At 28.7% G+C, this 15953-nt stretch overlaps 2 protein-coding genes across 2 annotated transcripts; both read left to right on the top strand.

The window, feature by feature from the left end:
- The first annotated feature begins 2504 nt into the window (after positions 1 to 2504).
- On the top strand, positions 2505 to 4384 carry LOC111284897 (transcription factor MYB1-like). Its single transcript, XM_022873984.2, has 3 exons — positions 2505 to 2785; positions 2927 to 3056; positions 3673 to 4384. The coding sequence occupies exons 1-3, from the start codon at positions 2653 to 2655 to the stop codon at positions 4265 to 4267; spliced, it is 858 nt and encodes a 285-aa protein (XP_022729719.2). The 5' UTR covers positions 2505 to 2652; the 3' UTR covers positions 4268 to 4384.
- A 7388-nt stretch (positions 4385 to 11772) lies between these two features.
- On the top strand, positions 11773 to 13205 carry LOC111284895 (transcription factor MYB1-like). The gene is made up of 3 exons (XM_022873983.2): positions 11773 to 11954; positions 12071 to 12200; positions 12383 to 13205. The coding sequence occupies exons 1-3, from the start codon at positions 11822 to 11824 to the stop codon at positions 13044 to 13046; spliced, it is 927 nt and encodes a 308-aa protein (XP_022729718.2). The 5' UTR covers positions 11773 to 11821; the 3' UTR covers positions 13047 to 13205.
- Positions 13206 to 15953: the final 2748 nt, after the last annotated feature.

Genomic DNA, 15953 nt, shown 5'->3' with positions numbered 1-15953 from the left:
TTCAAAAAAATATTTTTGGAAAAAAGTTGAAAGTATCAATTTTTCTTAAAAATAAATTTTAAAAAAATATTTTTTGAGAAAAAATTAAAAGTATCAATTTTTCCTACACAAGAACAATCATCATTTCTTTCCTTTCTATTTTGATTTTGATTTTGATTTTTTCTTAATTAATCCGACGATGGAGCCTCTGTAAGTGAAACAGTAGTTTTTCTTGCATACTCCCGAGGTGAGAGAATTTTCTCAATTTTCTGCTAAAAGTATTAGAGTTAATTGAGAATAATTTTCAATAATTAATTACTTGGTAAGATTTTAAGGTTAATTAGATAACACAAATTTAACCTGATACCATCTTTTGATGGGCGTTGTGAGGGTGCTATAACCTTCCTCACACGTAACCGAACTCCTGAACCCTGTTCTGGTTAGTAGACCTGAACCTATTCTTTTAGAGACCCTTAAACTTAAGTGTTTTCTGAAAGGACAGATCCTTTAGGTGACCAATCGCACCTAGCTAAAAAAAAATTGATGACGACTCCCTTAAGTTAAAATCTAACGATAGATCCCTCAATCTAAACGTTATTACAACAGCTTGCTTTATTATTATTATTATATTTTTTTGTTGTTGTTGGATCTCCACGTCCCAATTTCACTAGTCATTGAAAGATGATTAAGGAGCAAGGACCCAACCGCCACATCCTTGTTCTAGGCAAGGCTCTAGACCCATGGATGACCTCCCAAAACAAAAATGTTCCCCAACTTCAGAAATTTTATGTCGTTCGAGTAAAGAACATAGCAATGGGAACCATAATCGTTCTTTTCTTGAAATGGAGAGGTAGCTGAAGGACATTGATGAATGTCATACAAACACACGTTCTCGATGGCCAAAAATATAATAGAGGGATGAATAAGAAGGACGACCGATGCTAAACAAACAGCTCCATAAATCATATGGCAACTCCTAATCAAACGATAAGCTAGAATTAACCGAATGATCTAACATGTATTTTTCCAAAAGTATGGCTTTAAATAGAGAATGCTTTTTTAGGAATGATCATTGAGAATTAAAAAGTAAGAGTGAGAATGGAGTTCCAATAGAGAATTTGAATATAAATCATATTGCCCCCTACTCCCTCCTGCCAAAAAAACAAAAAGCACATTATTTTTTATTATTTTTGCATATATAAGAATGATTTAATCTTTTCCTTCAATTAGTTCAAACACAACTTACTTTTAATTTGATCATATATTTGTTTATGCTTTGTCTCTTTGTCTTTGTGATACTTCAGGCATCTATGCTAACTACAACAGCAAAGGAATTGCAATACAGTTGATTAAAGGCTTTCATATTTGCATTTTAGCTCACAATGAGTTTCAGTTTTGGCTACACTTATTACAGCTATTATAAAAATTATACAGGCTTCTAGCTCCATTTTTTTTTCAAAATGTTGTTAAAAATTGTATGAGTCAAAATTAGGAAAGTGCATTAATATGTAAAAAAAAAAAAAACAGTGTTTATACAAAGAATTTTACTAGTACAAATTGAAAAAAAAAATCATAAAAGGTTGAATTTATTATAATAATAATGCAAATTAAAACAAAAAGTAATACCTTTCCAAAAAATTACCTTTAAACAAGCTTCTTGACTTAAAAGCATAAACTACTCCTAAAAAAGAATGATAAAACAATACTAAGTACTTTTTAAGTCTTAATTCACCATGCTCCTATACAAATGCAACCTTTTCAAAAGATCCATCTATTATGAATTTATATTTGATACATTTACAATATATAAATTTTATAAATTGTCATATTACCATATCATTAATGAATAAATTTTAAAAAATTAAAAGTCTTAAAATATAAATAATAAAAATTGACTTCAATTTATTTTTAAAGATTTTTTAACTTTTTGAATTTATTTATTGATAATGTGATAACATATAGTTTAATGAAAATATATAAAGTTTATACATTATCAATTCATTAAATATAAACTCGTAAAATTTTTATCATATACATATATATACTTTGTACATGATTAAAATTAACGTCATATTCAATGAAAGAGATCTAATTACCATAGATTACATATACAAGTTGTTTTAATAATTAAAACATACAGAGAGATGCTATACTATTTTTTTAGTTAAAGGGATGCCATAAGTTGGAGATATAAAAAAAAAAAAAATACAAGTGCATAAATCTATAACTAAAAGAAATGTGGACTCGACATTCAAAGTTTCAAACTATATATATGTACAAAATGTTAGTCGAAGATCAGTTACACTCCTATAGTAAAAAAAAATAAAGAAATAAAATAACTAAAGAAACGTGATACCAAGTTGTCGTTTAGGACAAATAAATGCGTTTCGATTCCTTGCTTTAATCATAGGCAACATATACTATATATAATTCATATAGTTGCCATGTATGCAAAGGTCAGCCACAATACGGTGTATTAATTTGTGTAGAAGTAGTTGAGCATATTGCGTGTATATAAATAGACAGGTTTTTCACTCTTTTATAGAAAGCAAAGAGAGGGGTTGACTGCAACTATAATACTAATAAGTTGTGAAAGAATCCAAGCTAGAGTGCTTGTACTGAAGGAGAGATATCCAGCTGGCTATAGCAATTAAGCAAGCAAGGGGTACGCAAATGGGAAGGAGGCCTTGCTGTGCTAAAGAAGGGCTTAATAGAGGGGCATGGTCTGCCAGGGAAGACAAAATCCTCATAAACTACATTAAGATCCATGGTGACGGGAAATGGAGAGACCTTCCTCAAAGAGCTGGTACTAACTCATGATTTACTTTATTATAAGATTTAATTTGATTTTTCTGATTTTTTTCTTATTATTTTTATTTTCCTTTTCTTTGAATTCATGATTTTGAATAATCTTTGTAATGGAATGTGCTTGAGTTTTGTACAATAGGGTTGCAGCGATGTGGGAAAAGTTGCCGTCTTCGGTGGCTGAATTATCTCAGGCCAGATATTAAGAGAGGAAACATCTCTGCCGAAGAAGAAGAACTCATTATTAGGCTGCACAAGCTCCTTGGTAACAGGTAATTATAATTACTAAGGAAATCAACATATCATCGCAAGTAAAGTACTAATAGTAGAAAATGGTTGTCTTGGAAGAAAACGAGCTCCCGAACAGTAGTAATGTCGGTGAAACAGTGCATTAAAAATTTTTTTGGCCCGTAAACATCCTTTTCATGAATGAATTTCTTCGATGGAGGAGACCACTAAAGTCAAATTTGCGATGAATGAGTAATTGTTGTTTTGATATCAAATCGCCAATTTCTACTTGTAATGAAGACTAAATATATTTAAAATTAGAAAAACAGGAAGTGATCCTGAATCCTGACCCACCAAAACCCGCTAATGGTGGGTGACTTTAAACTTCATATGGAACTGCTAATTGTCAGAGATATTACAATTTATCATTGGTTTTTGTTTTTATTACTCCTTTGCTTTTTTTCTGCTCAGCCAAAGGAGATTATTTCTTTCGTAAACCACGAGGTTACAAAATAAAGGAACCTTCCTATGAGTAAACTCAACATTCCCAATCCTATTCCTATGACTATCGATCTCTTTAAACACCCTACATTCCTTCCATGGTCTTAGGGTGTTTGAGGGTGTTTTCAAACAATTTTACACGTCTGAGAGTGTTTTCAGGTGGTCTCTCATCGCCGGAAGATTACCGGGGCGAACAGACAATGAAATCAAAAACTACTGGAATACCAATTTGAGTAAGAGAGTGCAAGGCCAGAAGATTACTCCCAAGACTACCCAACCTTCTAATATGCTGCTTAACAAGCTGGGAAAACGGGGATGCGTCAAATCTTCCCCGAAGATAACGACGGATGATCAACACAAGGTGATTCGAACCAAAGCAGTGAAGTGCACCAAGGCAGTCAATGTTATCCCGCGACTGTTAGATAATCAGACAGCTGAGACCCATTCTTCATCTGTTCATGAGGATAATTCGGTCGATTTCTTGTTGGATTTTGACATCAATGAACTTCTTGTATTGGACGCTCCAATCACAGACTTCCATGATCCAATTCAACAGGTTGATGAACATTGTAACAATGCGGCGGAGAATGGGGAATACGGCGCTGGTTTCAACTTAAACCTTGATCAAGTTGATCTTTACAGGTCATCGGATGAATCAGCAGCAAGGCCTGATACCTCGAGGGCTAGTTCTGACCTTTTCCAAACAACTGAAACCTTGGATCCCCGAAGTCTAGCATTCTATCTCTTGGACTAATTCATCAAAGTTAATAAAGTCAATAATTTCGTAGTTCAGTCAAATTCTAATAACGAAATTTTATTTAATTTCATACTCCTGAAACATACTATTATCTCTTATAGTATATATTGAACGTACGGCTTCAATTTTCAAATATTTAATACATGTGGCTTGAGAATATAGGTAAACCTTAATTTCTTTCCGCTTTTTTTCTGTTTTTGGTTTAAATCTTTTTAAGATTCCAATTTCACGCAATAATTTGAGTGATCATTTAGTAACATAAAATTAAATGGCATTCAAATTTTAATTTAATTTATTCATATAATTATTTTTAAAAATAATATTTAATATATTTAAAATTTAAATTTAATATCTGTAATTTTGTCTCTTATTCGTACATAAATTACAATTTTATTTATAAAAAAAAAGTTGGACTATAACACGCATTCATTAATGTTGCAAAAATTGGCAAACTAAACAAGGAAAACCAAACAAATCTTTGAAGTAAAGAATTAAAGGCTCAAAACTAAAAGGCCCCATTGGACCAAAATCTTCATGACCCAAGTTTTGAAGTACTATCTGAAGTCGTACGGCTTTTTGCTAAAGCTCGTCGATTTTTAAAATTTATAAGTTTTTAATTTAATTAGTTTAATTAAGTTGAATCATGTCCTGCATGCATTTTAATGGCAACATTGAGAATTTATTGTGTACTTTGTACTTAACAAGTTAGTCTTCATCCATTATTCTTACACTACGTTTATATTAAGAGAGTATTAATTTGGATTCTAAACTTGAGAGTTGAAACCAAATGCATTGTTCATCCCCCAAATTAATATTCCCAAATATTTATAACCACCAAACAATCAAGAATTTATGATTTTACTTTTTGAGAACATTTTCATATCATTTGCTTTCTATAACTCAATATTTTAAGATAATGGACTGACAAAATGCCTTTACATATTTCATGTCTATTTTAGATACTTTAATTTAGGGATAATACTTTTTCATAGCCATATCAAACTATATTTTTCCATAACAATTTTTAAACTTCCAATTACATTGCCCAACTCTTACAAATTTTCAATAACAATTTTCAAGCCAAAACAGCCTTTATAAATGTAAAAACATCGAACTTTAAAGAGAAAAGTTACCTTAATCAGATTTATTAAAATAAATTTCTGTAAAAAAGGGCATATATGCTTTACGTACAAAGTGATGGAAGCTGGCGACCTGGGAAACCAGTCTCTGTCTGGAAGTGGCTACCTAATGATACATGCGTGAACAAGGCCATTTTCTGTAACTATTGTCCCTGACGACTTTAAATGATTTTGCAAAAGAAGAGAGTTTCTGAGGGGCCACACGACTGTAGTGATAACTTTTTGGTATCTTCTAAGTGTGCTCCTCTCAATTATTTTCCCATAATTTGTTCGGTTGTGCTAGTGTTGTAGAATCCAACAAACTATACCTTACAAACCTAGCTACTTTTTGTAGTATTAAATTAAAGTTTATATAAATTTAAATTTAAATTTAATTATTTTATATAATTTAAATAATTTTTAATAATTTAAAATTTAAAATTTTGTATTTAAAATTTTTATTAAAATTTTCAAATTGCATTTTTCAACGTAAAAAAAAAAAAAAAAAAAACTACAGTTTGTATAATTTTTGGTAGTCTAGTTTCCTTATAGGACTCGGGCTTCGGTATCAATGTTGTATTTTTTTTTTAACATGAATTAAGGTTTAATGAAAGACTCATGGCTTACAAAAAGTACAAAAACAAGTTCTCCAAAGTCCTTGGGCAAGCCCCTATGCTCCACGTGAGAGATAGTGACCGTCTGTCCGTCTCCCCTGTCGAAGGAGATCATTGGTTTTTCCATTCGGCTCTTGGTTCAAGAACTTGCGGTTGTGGTCCTTGTGGACCTGTTTTTGCCAACTTGACAACCTTTTTCTTTGGGCCACGTTGGCCCGACATGGACGTGTAGCTGACAGCCTGGCCAATATTTTTTTTCATTTACAACTTAAAAATATAAATCACCATTGCAACAAATTTCTTTTGGCAACAAATTATTTTCAAATAATTTACATAAATATTGCAATATATTATAACATAAGTAGTGTTTTGTTGCAATAGATAATTACAAGTTACATTTTTTTACAAAAGACAGAAATTTTTTAATAAAAAAAATTCTAAATATTAAGATTTAAATTTAAAATTTATTAAATATTATTTTTTAAAATGAGTTACATGAATTAATTATTGAATTAATTACAAGTTACATTTTACAGAAAAATATAAAAAATTTTTGCTAATACATTTTAAAGCACTACTATTTATAACATTTTGTAGTAATTTATCCAACACTATTTTAATTTTGCAACATAAAATGTGTTAAACGAGTGCTACTACTATTTGAATTATCAGCTACTTACTAGATAAGAGCTTTCTCGTCTCCCAAGCTCTAAAAGATGTTCATATAACCTCTAGTTTAATGAAGCAGAAGAACTTGTCTCATTTGAAGTTCGATCTGAACAGGCATATTAAAAATGTTCATGGAGGGAAACTGGACCGAACAAATTAGAGCAAAAAGTCAGATATCGGAAGCTATTTTGGTCGCCTTGAAGCAAATCAGTTTACCTGTTTCGGGCAAGGTAAATCCCTATTTTGATCTGCCAAATGCCATCGCTGACAGGCCAGCTTTTTTTCTTATTATTTTTTAAAAATTTTTAATCTTTCTCATTGTTATGTCAAAAATGAAAAATAAAAAAAAATTATATTTTATATATTTTAGTTTTTTATAAAATTAAAAAAATATAATTTTAATTTTTATATGAATTTTTAAAATTTATAAATATATTTTATTTTTAAATATAAAATAATAAAATAACATGACATGATGGTTTTTGTTTTGGCCACTTTAGCACTTTAACTAACATCCTAACCAATGATGCATTTTACAAATAAAATTAAATTTTAAATATTTAATTGCGATTTTTTTTCTTTAAACATTAAAGTAATAGAAGAGATATAATTAGAGAGGTACACGAGTATTTAACCTTTAATTAAATGAAAATTTATGATAAAATCACGACACCGGTTAAATATGATCAATGAAATCTTAAATGATCGCATCAAAAGTTTGAGATAGCTTGAGCCTAAATATGGTTACACTCAGCGGCAAAACTAATGTCATATTAAGATAAAGTATTAAATTAATAGTAAATTAAATTTGAAATGGAACTAAGTGTTAAAACAACTACGTTGAAATAGTAACCAAACGGGTAACTTTAAGGCTATAATAATTTTGGGGAGGGGCCATGGCCCTGCCTGCCCTCCCCTAGATTCGCCTCGGGTGACACTTAAGTCTCTTACTATTCATTCTACTATTGTTCTTGACTTAGTATGCCGAGCCGAACATGCCTATGGCGTCCTCCGATGTCGACCTATCTAGCTAATTCTTCACGGTTTTTTTGCTTCTCTTCTTCGAAAAGTCGAGTTAAAACACTAGTAGAGTTGTCAACTACTCTCATTCAATCAAGAAGCAAATTGCAAGCTAGCTGGTTCCACCGAATGAAACCACTAATATTGCAGTGATCAAACCGTTCGGTTTTGGACATTTCTATACAGTACACAAGTCGTGTCTGAATCATGGCCATTATCATTCATATGTATGAAGACATATTTCTGTAAGCAATTTGAATGAGACACTGTCGATGCACCTAACAAAAACAACAATCATATTTATGAGCAGGACGAACCTAGCTACGCAGGCAGGGACCATAAAATATAAAATGCAGTCTCTTCAACTTGGTTTATTATTTCGACCTTCTTTCATGATTTTGCTGGCTTAGAATCGAAATGCATTGCGCTAATGTCGGCTTTTTGGGTCAACCTGATGACCGTTGGCATTACCGATATGGGTAGCTATCTTTGTGACACAGTCACTAATATATGTTCATATGGAATGCCAGGTTTAATTTATTAAATTTATAATCTCGTCTTTGAATTTTAGAATTTTTCTTAGTGCTGTTTTTTTGGTCTAGCCTTGTTTTTTTTTCCTATAGTGCAATGGGTATAATATATTGAGCAATATTCCCGCTAGACCCAAGTGTGATTCAACATTAAGTTCTTAGAATAACATAAGAGAAAAGGAAAACTTTATCAACTAATTGCTTTGTTGGTGTAATTACATTAACTATTTAATTTACTTTTTGCTATTTACCCTAAAAAAAAAAGGCAAATATATAAATATATATATATATATATATATCAATACTATGTATAAAAAATGAACTTCAAAACTACAAATAGTGAACAACATAGGCCAACATATATGCCCTTGGTAATTTATTAAATTAATTATTTGATCTTCAATTAATTATTCTCTTATTATATTAAAATATTAACTAATTTTATTTATTTCCTTATTAATATTGAATTATTTATTAAAGTATTTAAACTTTCCTTGATTAATAATCTTAAATATTGAATAGTTTTTAATTATCTATTTCCTTAAAGTAGTTAAACTTTCCTTAATTAATCGTTTTCCTATTAAATTAAATATTGACTAATTTTTCTTTTTATTAAAGTAAATTATCTTAAGCACGTGACAAGAAAATATATATTAAAATTTATTAAGGGGTCACATAATTAGGTGGTAGTATAGGAGGAGACGTTAATCAAATGCCAATTAAATTGTTCTTGTTCTTGTTAAAAACACCTTGTCAGTTTCAACCTTTTTTTAACTTCAATCACTTACCCAAAAGAAAACATACATACAATATAAAAACATTTGTTTTTTTTCCCTTTTTGAATAAAACTGTGGATTTATTTGTAATTGTATTTGCCCTTCTTGTTATCTCTTTCTTTTTTTTTTAAGTTGAAAGAAAACAAAAAAAAAAACTTTTTTTTAATAGGGTACATAATGATTCCACAATAGGTAAACTTATACGTACGTAATTGCCCTAAGCAGGTCAAAGCACTTTGAGTTTAAACTCCCAATCTTCTAAAAAATAAATGATGGAAAGAAGGATATATTCACTTAAAAAAAACAAACATTTGTAATTAATAATTACATTATTTATAGATAAAATATTAATTTTTTATTTTAATAATTAAAGATTAAAATTTGATAACTTTTAACAAAAAAAATATAAATAAAAAGAGCATTTCTTCTTTTTTTTAATCTCTCATTAACTTTTTTAACTTAATAAAAAACATTTTTTAAATAATATCACAAAACATTTATGTATATATATATTTATTTGTATATAACATTATCTAAACAAATATGGTATTATGATGGTTAAGCTTCCAATGTCTATACATATAGGACAATTGTTTCAAAGATCAAATTAGATTTGTCTAGAAACCTGCGAAAAAAAAAAGAAAAAGGAAAGAAGACAAAAAATATATATACACTACAGTTTAATATTATATTCTAATGAAATAGAGTATTCTTTCATCTTAATTAAGGTTCTTAACATTATCTAAACAAATATGATATTATGATTAAGCATCCAATGTCTATACATATAGGACAATTATTTCAAATATCAAGCTAGATTTGTCTAGAAACCTCGAAAAAAAAAAAAAGAAGAGGAAAGAAGACAACAGCATGATATTATATACTAATGAAATATTCTTTCAAATTAATTAAGGTTCTTAATATGTGAGTCTGTGAAATTAATCATTGTATATAGGGGCCAAAAGATTGTTGACTATGTTACAAACCAATCATACGTTTTAACTATGTATGTATTTTTCTTAATTTGTTATATTTTGTTTTGATTCATGCACAGCAAATTTAATAGCAAGTGGTAAAAGAATACAGCAATGCCAGCAATGATGGGACGTGGACGGTGCAGGTTTAAGTTAGGCACAATAGGATTTTGATTTTTTTTTTTTTTCAATTGGAAACTTTTGTCAGCGATGTGAGTACCTCTCAATCAATCATTACCTGTCGTGGCAACATTTTTTAATCTTTTCGAATTGAATTTGGGGTCGGGACAATTATGTGGGCGGCTTGCTTTTTGCAACAAACTTTCCAAGCCATGCAAGAATGAAGAAGGTTAGTTTGAGCCTCCGAGGGAAAGGAAACCATCATTATTGCAGGATCAGATATTGCTGGCCCAACTTGGGGAAAGGGATAATGTTATTATCAACTGCATAATCACTATATGTGTCAACTTTGTCGTTTAGAGTTTACAAACGTAGTAAATGAGAAAAAAGTTACTACTAATTAAATTTCCATCCTGTATGATATATAACCATTAATTGAAGTTTTTGGAATGATTTTTTCCCTTTCTATACATATATAGTTTAAGTTTGGGAGAGAGATTTGTACTTGGACCCTTCCTTTTGGAAGAAGCATGTGATTTACAGTCATTTCCTTGGCAAGATAAAGAGGGTAAGGTCAATGCTATGGCTGCACCATGTCCCATCCATTTTATTGTGCGGAAATAATTCTTTTTATATATATTTAAGGTTGATATGAATTACAAATTTAGCAAGTAGAACTAACAAGTGAAAATTTTATTTACTATCCAATGAAAATAACAACATCAAACACAAAGATATCAAACTTAATAAGTTCGGAAGAGATCAAGAAATTACTATTGTGGATTGCATAACTGTGGCTCTTGCATGGAATTGCCTCAATATTCTTCCTTGCATCATCAATGGGGAGCAGAAAATTAACTTGGTGGTAGTTACATGGAATATGCAAATGAATCTGAATAAAAGTCATACTCCATATAGTAATGCATGATCATTTTACTTAAATCATATGATATAATTACATTATTAGAAAAAATTAATCATTAATTTATTATTAAAATTATTAATAAATTTATAAAAATAAATATTTATCATTTAATTATCAAATGTGATATATAATAAATGATTAATTATTTTAATAATATAAATATATGATATAATTTAAATAAAATATATTATAGTGATTTTAACTAAGGATTTAATATAATAATTATCATTTTATTCCTTTGTGCGAGAATAAACGTGGTCCATATTGCACATGTAACCAAAACGTCATTTATATATTCTTTTATTACATTTTTTATATTTAATTTTGCAGGAAAAAATTTAAAAATTTGTCACATTGATTTTTTTTTTCATAAAGGAACTAAAGCATCACGTTAGAAAATACAAACCCTAAAAACACAAGTTGCTACCGATTCATAATCTAAAACTATAGTTTATATTTGATATATTATTTATGTATAAAATTTATATAATGCAGTGAATTCGATAATAATAATTTATTAATGATATATTATTATTTGATTTATTTTATTAATAAATTATCTTAATCTAGTTTATTGATAAAATAAAATATATATATCAATAATATATTAAATATAAATTTATAAAAAATTAAAATAATAATATAAAAAAAAGGTGGCTATAAATTATCCCGTCGAAGAAGGGAGACGTATCAAGAATCATTTTTGAGAAAATCAGAAGTCATAACTCGGAACACACCCATCTGCGAGAGAGAGAGAGAGACAGAGAGAGAGAGAGGGAGAGGGGGGAGGGTGGTGCAGTGCCAAATGGGAAGGAGCCCATGTTGTTCCAAGGAAGGCCTGAACAGAGGCGCTTGGTCTGTTCTTGAAGACAAAATCCTTATAGATTACATTAAAGCACATGGTGAAGGCAGATGGAGAAATCTCCCCAAAAGAGCTGGTATTTTTTTTTTTTTTTGGGCGGGGTGGGTTGGGGGGATTAGCTGCATAATTGATCATTATATTATAAAAGAGAAACGACGGAAATGTGGTAATAGTTAATTTCTTTGTAAACAGGTTTGAACAGATGTGGGAAAAGTTGTAGGCTTCGCTGGTTGAACTATTTGAGGCCAGATATCAAAAGAGGTAACATATCAACAGACGAGGAAGAGCTTATCATCAGACTTCACAAACTCCTGGGGAACAGGTTTTTTATCTTCTCTCTCTTTCGTAGACATGTTCTTCATTTTTCTTTTCACATTCTGTTTAAAGCAATTTCCATGGTACTCTTCTGTTTTTCAAAGTTTGATAAAGTACAAATATTATTGTAGTACTGCTGGTGTCAAGCTTAATTTGACAGTGTTTACTGTTTACATTTTGTTGATGTAGATGGTCTTTGATTGCGGGGAGGCTTCCAGGGCGAACAGACAATGAAATAAAGAATTATTGGAACACCAACTTGGGGAAAAAGGTTCAAGATCACCAAAACTCAGCAGCAGCAGCAGCTTTGAAACACAAGAAATCTAATGGGAGAACTATTAAGAAAAGTGAGGCGGCCCAACTGGTACCAACTGATGGTTCGTCCTCATCACATGTGGTACTGACAAAGGCAACCAGGTGCTCCAAGGTTTTCGTAAAGCCTCGGTACCCACCAAAAGTTGATCCTAATTTTGACAGGAACAGAGAGGCCAAGCCTTCAAAAAATGGGGATGGCCATTGTCCAATGACTCAAACATCGGCATCCACTTCAATTAATTGCTTATTACCCATATCCGAAAATGAAAAGACCAATAATAATTCGTCCGATTTTATGCTTGACTTCGACAATGTGGGAGAGTTTTGTCTGCCAGATCTTTTAAATTCCGATTTTTCTGATATAGGTAACCTTAATTACAACAATGCTTCGGTGCCTTCACAAGACCAACCTCTCATTTTCTCCGAGGAAATGCGACAAGACTGGACCTCCACCCACTACGCTCTAAATTTGGCTTCGGATCTCCAATATTCTTTGGCTCCATTTATTGAAAACTTTGAGGATTGGCTTGTAAAATAAGATAAACAATGTTACAATATGATCTGCGACTGTTCTACGTCTCAGCTTTTCAGCTCAACTTGTGAAACTAAATAATTGTACTAAATTTCTGTTTCGTGCTGGTCATTGAGAGTCCCTTTTATTTAATTATTTACCAGTAATTTAATAAATTTTTATAGTTTAAACTAAAATTTTTATCTTCGCATGTATATACATATATATATATGTCATTTTACATTTCATAAACTAAAATTTAATCTTACTATTCCAATGAAGTACTAATAAATACATGGGCCCCTGCTTCATTAAAAAAAATTCTGAAGGCTACCTTTCTCACGTTGAATCTATGGCTTTTCAAGCGATTAGTTGTCAAATTTTCTTTGTTTAATTTTATAACATTTCAATTTGTCTTCTTTTTGCCCTGAATCTCGCGGCCAAAAAGCTTTTAATATAAAATTTCCTTTTAAATTGTATTAAAACAAATTTAAAAAATATTTTAATATTTATCAATTCAAACATGCTATGTAGTACTTTATCAAAACCTAAAAGCCTATAATTGATGGTAGACACATTAGTTAATTATATTATTTTTTTAATAACTAAATTAAAAGTTATTACTATTTATCAAATTAAAAAAAAAAAGCGTCAAATATAAACCCAAACATCGTGCTGCTTTGTTGTTGGATTCTTCATCCCTTTTTTTTTTCTTTTCTCTTAAATGATGAAAATTTTCAACAAAACAGGTGAAATATAGACAAAAGGCAAAAGAATATGATTTGATTTGATATTATTATAAATTTGAAAAACAACTTTTCATCTTGACATAACTGTAATTTTTTAAAAAAAATCACTTTTTTTTTTAATTTGCAAGGATGTTATTAAATTCAAACTAATTGGCAGCAGCCAAAACTATTTCAATAATAATTATTTGTGGTTTTATAAAATTTTATCAAATACATTCCGACAATTTTGAAGTTTCTAAAATTCTTGCTCTTCCGCAAGCTTTAATGAAATTAATTAATGAATATCTTTATGGTTTAATTAGCTTTGGACTGACAGCCGTTAGGTGGTATTAGACACTGAATATTTCAATAATAATAATAATAATTTCAAAAGAATCGAAAATTATTGAATTTCTAATACTTCAAATTTTGTTTTGCACATATAGATTATAGAAAACAAACATTTCCATCCAATTTTTCATAATTATTAAGTTTTAAGTGACACAAATGTATATATATATTTGAATTTGTTTTTTATACATTAATAGTAAATTTTTAACTGAAAAAATTAAATTAAAAAATTATAGTATGTTTTATTTTTATTTATTTAAAAAAATTTATTTTATTAATTAATAATAAAGTTTTTTAACTTTAAATTAACAAAATTATACATGCATATAATAAATTTTTTTAAAGAAAAACATAAAGTAACACTTTTATATTGAATCAAGGGAAAGTAAATTAAGCACTTCTTACGTGTTTAATTACTATTTGGTAAATTTCAAGTTCTTCGTCAAGTCATTAAGACAATTCAGATTTCAAACAACAATTCCCACTATGGTATATTATCCAACGACTCCGACTCTCCCTTTTTGTCTCACCGAATATTCTTTTTTTTTTTTTTGTTCATTATTCATCGATTTAAGTCAATATTATTTTTCAAAAACAAGGGAACATCTATGTTTGCCGACTCAGACAATCCATCCCTCCTAGAGGAAAAACTTGTCAATGGAGAATTTTTTTTCCTGACAAAATAATTATTTTCCTCGTTTGACATAAAAGGAAGAGATATTGCATTGCGTGATGCATGTTTCATTTGACTTTGTTCACGACAACCTCATGTATGTAGTCAAAACCGATGGCACACGTTGATGTGTTTGTATTAGATATTTTGGGACATGCCTGCCTATTTATTTACTACTTGCACAAGTAGTTATATAAAATCTGCTATGTGAATAATTACGCTCTTTAAATTCTGTAGTTATAGATGGATTTAATAATTATGGTACTTGTATTATATTTATATCGATAAAATATTTTTTATTAAATTTATATATAATTTATATTTAAAATTTTTATTGCATTATTTTATTTTTTATATAATTTTTAGATATGTTTAGTACATAAGATTACGATAGTATATGAATGAAATTAGAGTAAATAATATTTTCTTATATTGTGTTTAATGTATGTAAGAATTATGATGTGATAGTTTATTATCTGTTAAAATTATCATTTTTTAAAATTTATAAAATTTAAATTATTGATATAATTTTTAATGATATAATGAAACATATAAATTTAATGTCATGTATTAAAAATAATCATCTTTCATTTGAGAGGATTGAATTTTTTTTTATACAAATAGGATGATCAGTAATTATTGTAATCCTACATTTTTTTAAAAATAAAAATAAAATATAATATAGGATGATTATTATTCTATTATATCTATCATCTTATGAATTAAATATAACTTTTGAATTTTTTTGTACACAAAATTATAATAGGATAGGATAAGATGATATTATGAATAAAATTAAATTAAACAATATCATCTTATTTTATTTTGATATGTTTAATAATTAAAATAAAATAATTTATTTATTGATCAAATTTATTATTCTTCAAATTTTATATAATTTAAATTATTTATATAATTTTTAAATATATAATAAGATATATAAGTTTAATTTCATATATTATAAATAATTTTCTTTATTTTAAGAAGATTAAATTTTTTATATTAAAAAAATTAATTTCTTTATAATTTTATCAAAAATTTAAATATTATATTATATTTAAATTCATATTTTTAAAATTTAATTTTAATGTCAAATCTAACTATAGCCGTGAATAATGTGCACCAAGCATTTCTCATCTTAGTAGATTACAAAACTATTTGTAGGGAAAAAAGTTGTCTTGT

The sequence above is a fragment of the Durio zibethinus genome, chromosome 6 (assembly GCF_047325235.1).
Source record: "Durio zibethinus cultivar Kanyao isolate XHJ-2024 chromosome 6, ASM4732523v1, whole genome shotgun sequence".
Taxonomy (NCBI): Eukaryota; Viridiplantae; Streptophyta; class Magnoliopsida; order Malvales; family Malvaceae; genus Durio; species Durio zibethinus.
Note: the sequence above shows the minus strand (reverse complement) of the source record. Positions and strands in the feature narration are given on the sequence as shown.

Coding starts and splice junctions, on each gene's coding strand:
- LOC111284897 (XM_022873984.2), top strand. CDS start 2,653: ATGGGAAGGAGGCCTTGCTGTGCTAAAGAAGGGCTTAATAGAGGGGCA. Junction 2,786..2,926: donor AGACCTTCCTCAAAGAGCTG/GTACTAACTCAT, acceptor TTTGTACAATAG/GGTTGCAGCGATGTGGGAAA. Junction 3,057..3,672: donor CACAAGCTCCTTGGTAACAG/GTAATTATAATT, acceptor GAGTGTTTTCAG/GTGGTCTCTCATCGCCGGAA.
- LOC111284895 (XM_022873983.2), top strand. CDS start 11,822: ATGGGAAGGAGCCCATGTTGTTCCAAGGAAGGCCTGAACAGAGGCGCT. Junction 11,955..12,070: donor AAATCTCCCCAAAAGAGCTG/GTATTTTTTTTT, acceptor CTTTGTAAACAG/GTTTGAACAGATGTGGGAAA. Junction 12,201..12,382: donor CACAAACTCCTGGGGAACAG/GTTTTTTATCTT, acceptor TTGTTGATGTAG/ATGGTCTTTGATTGCGGGGA.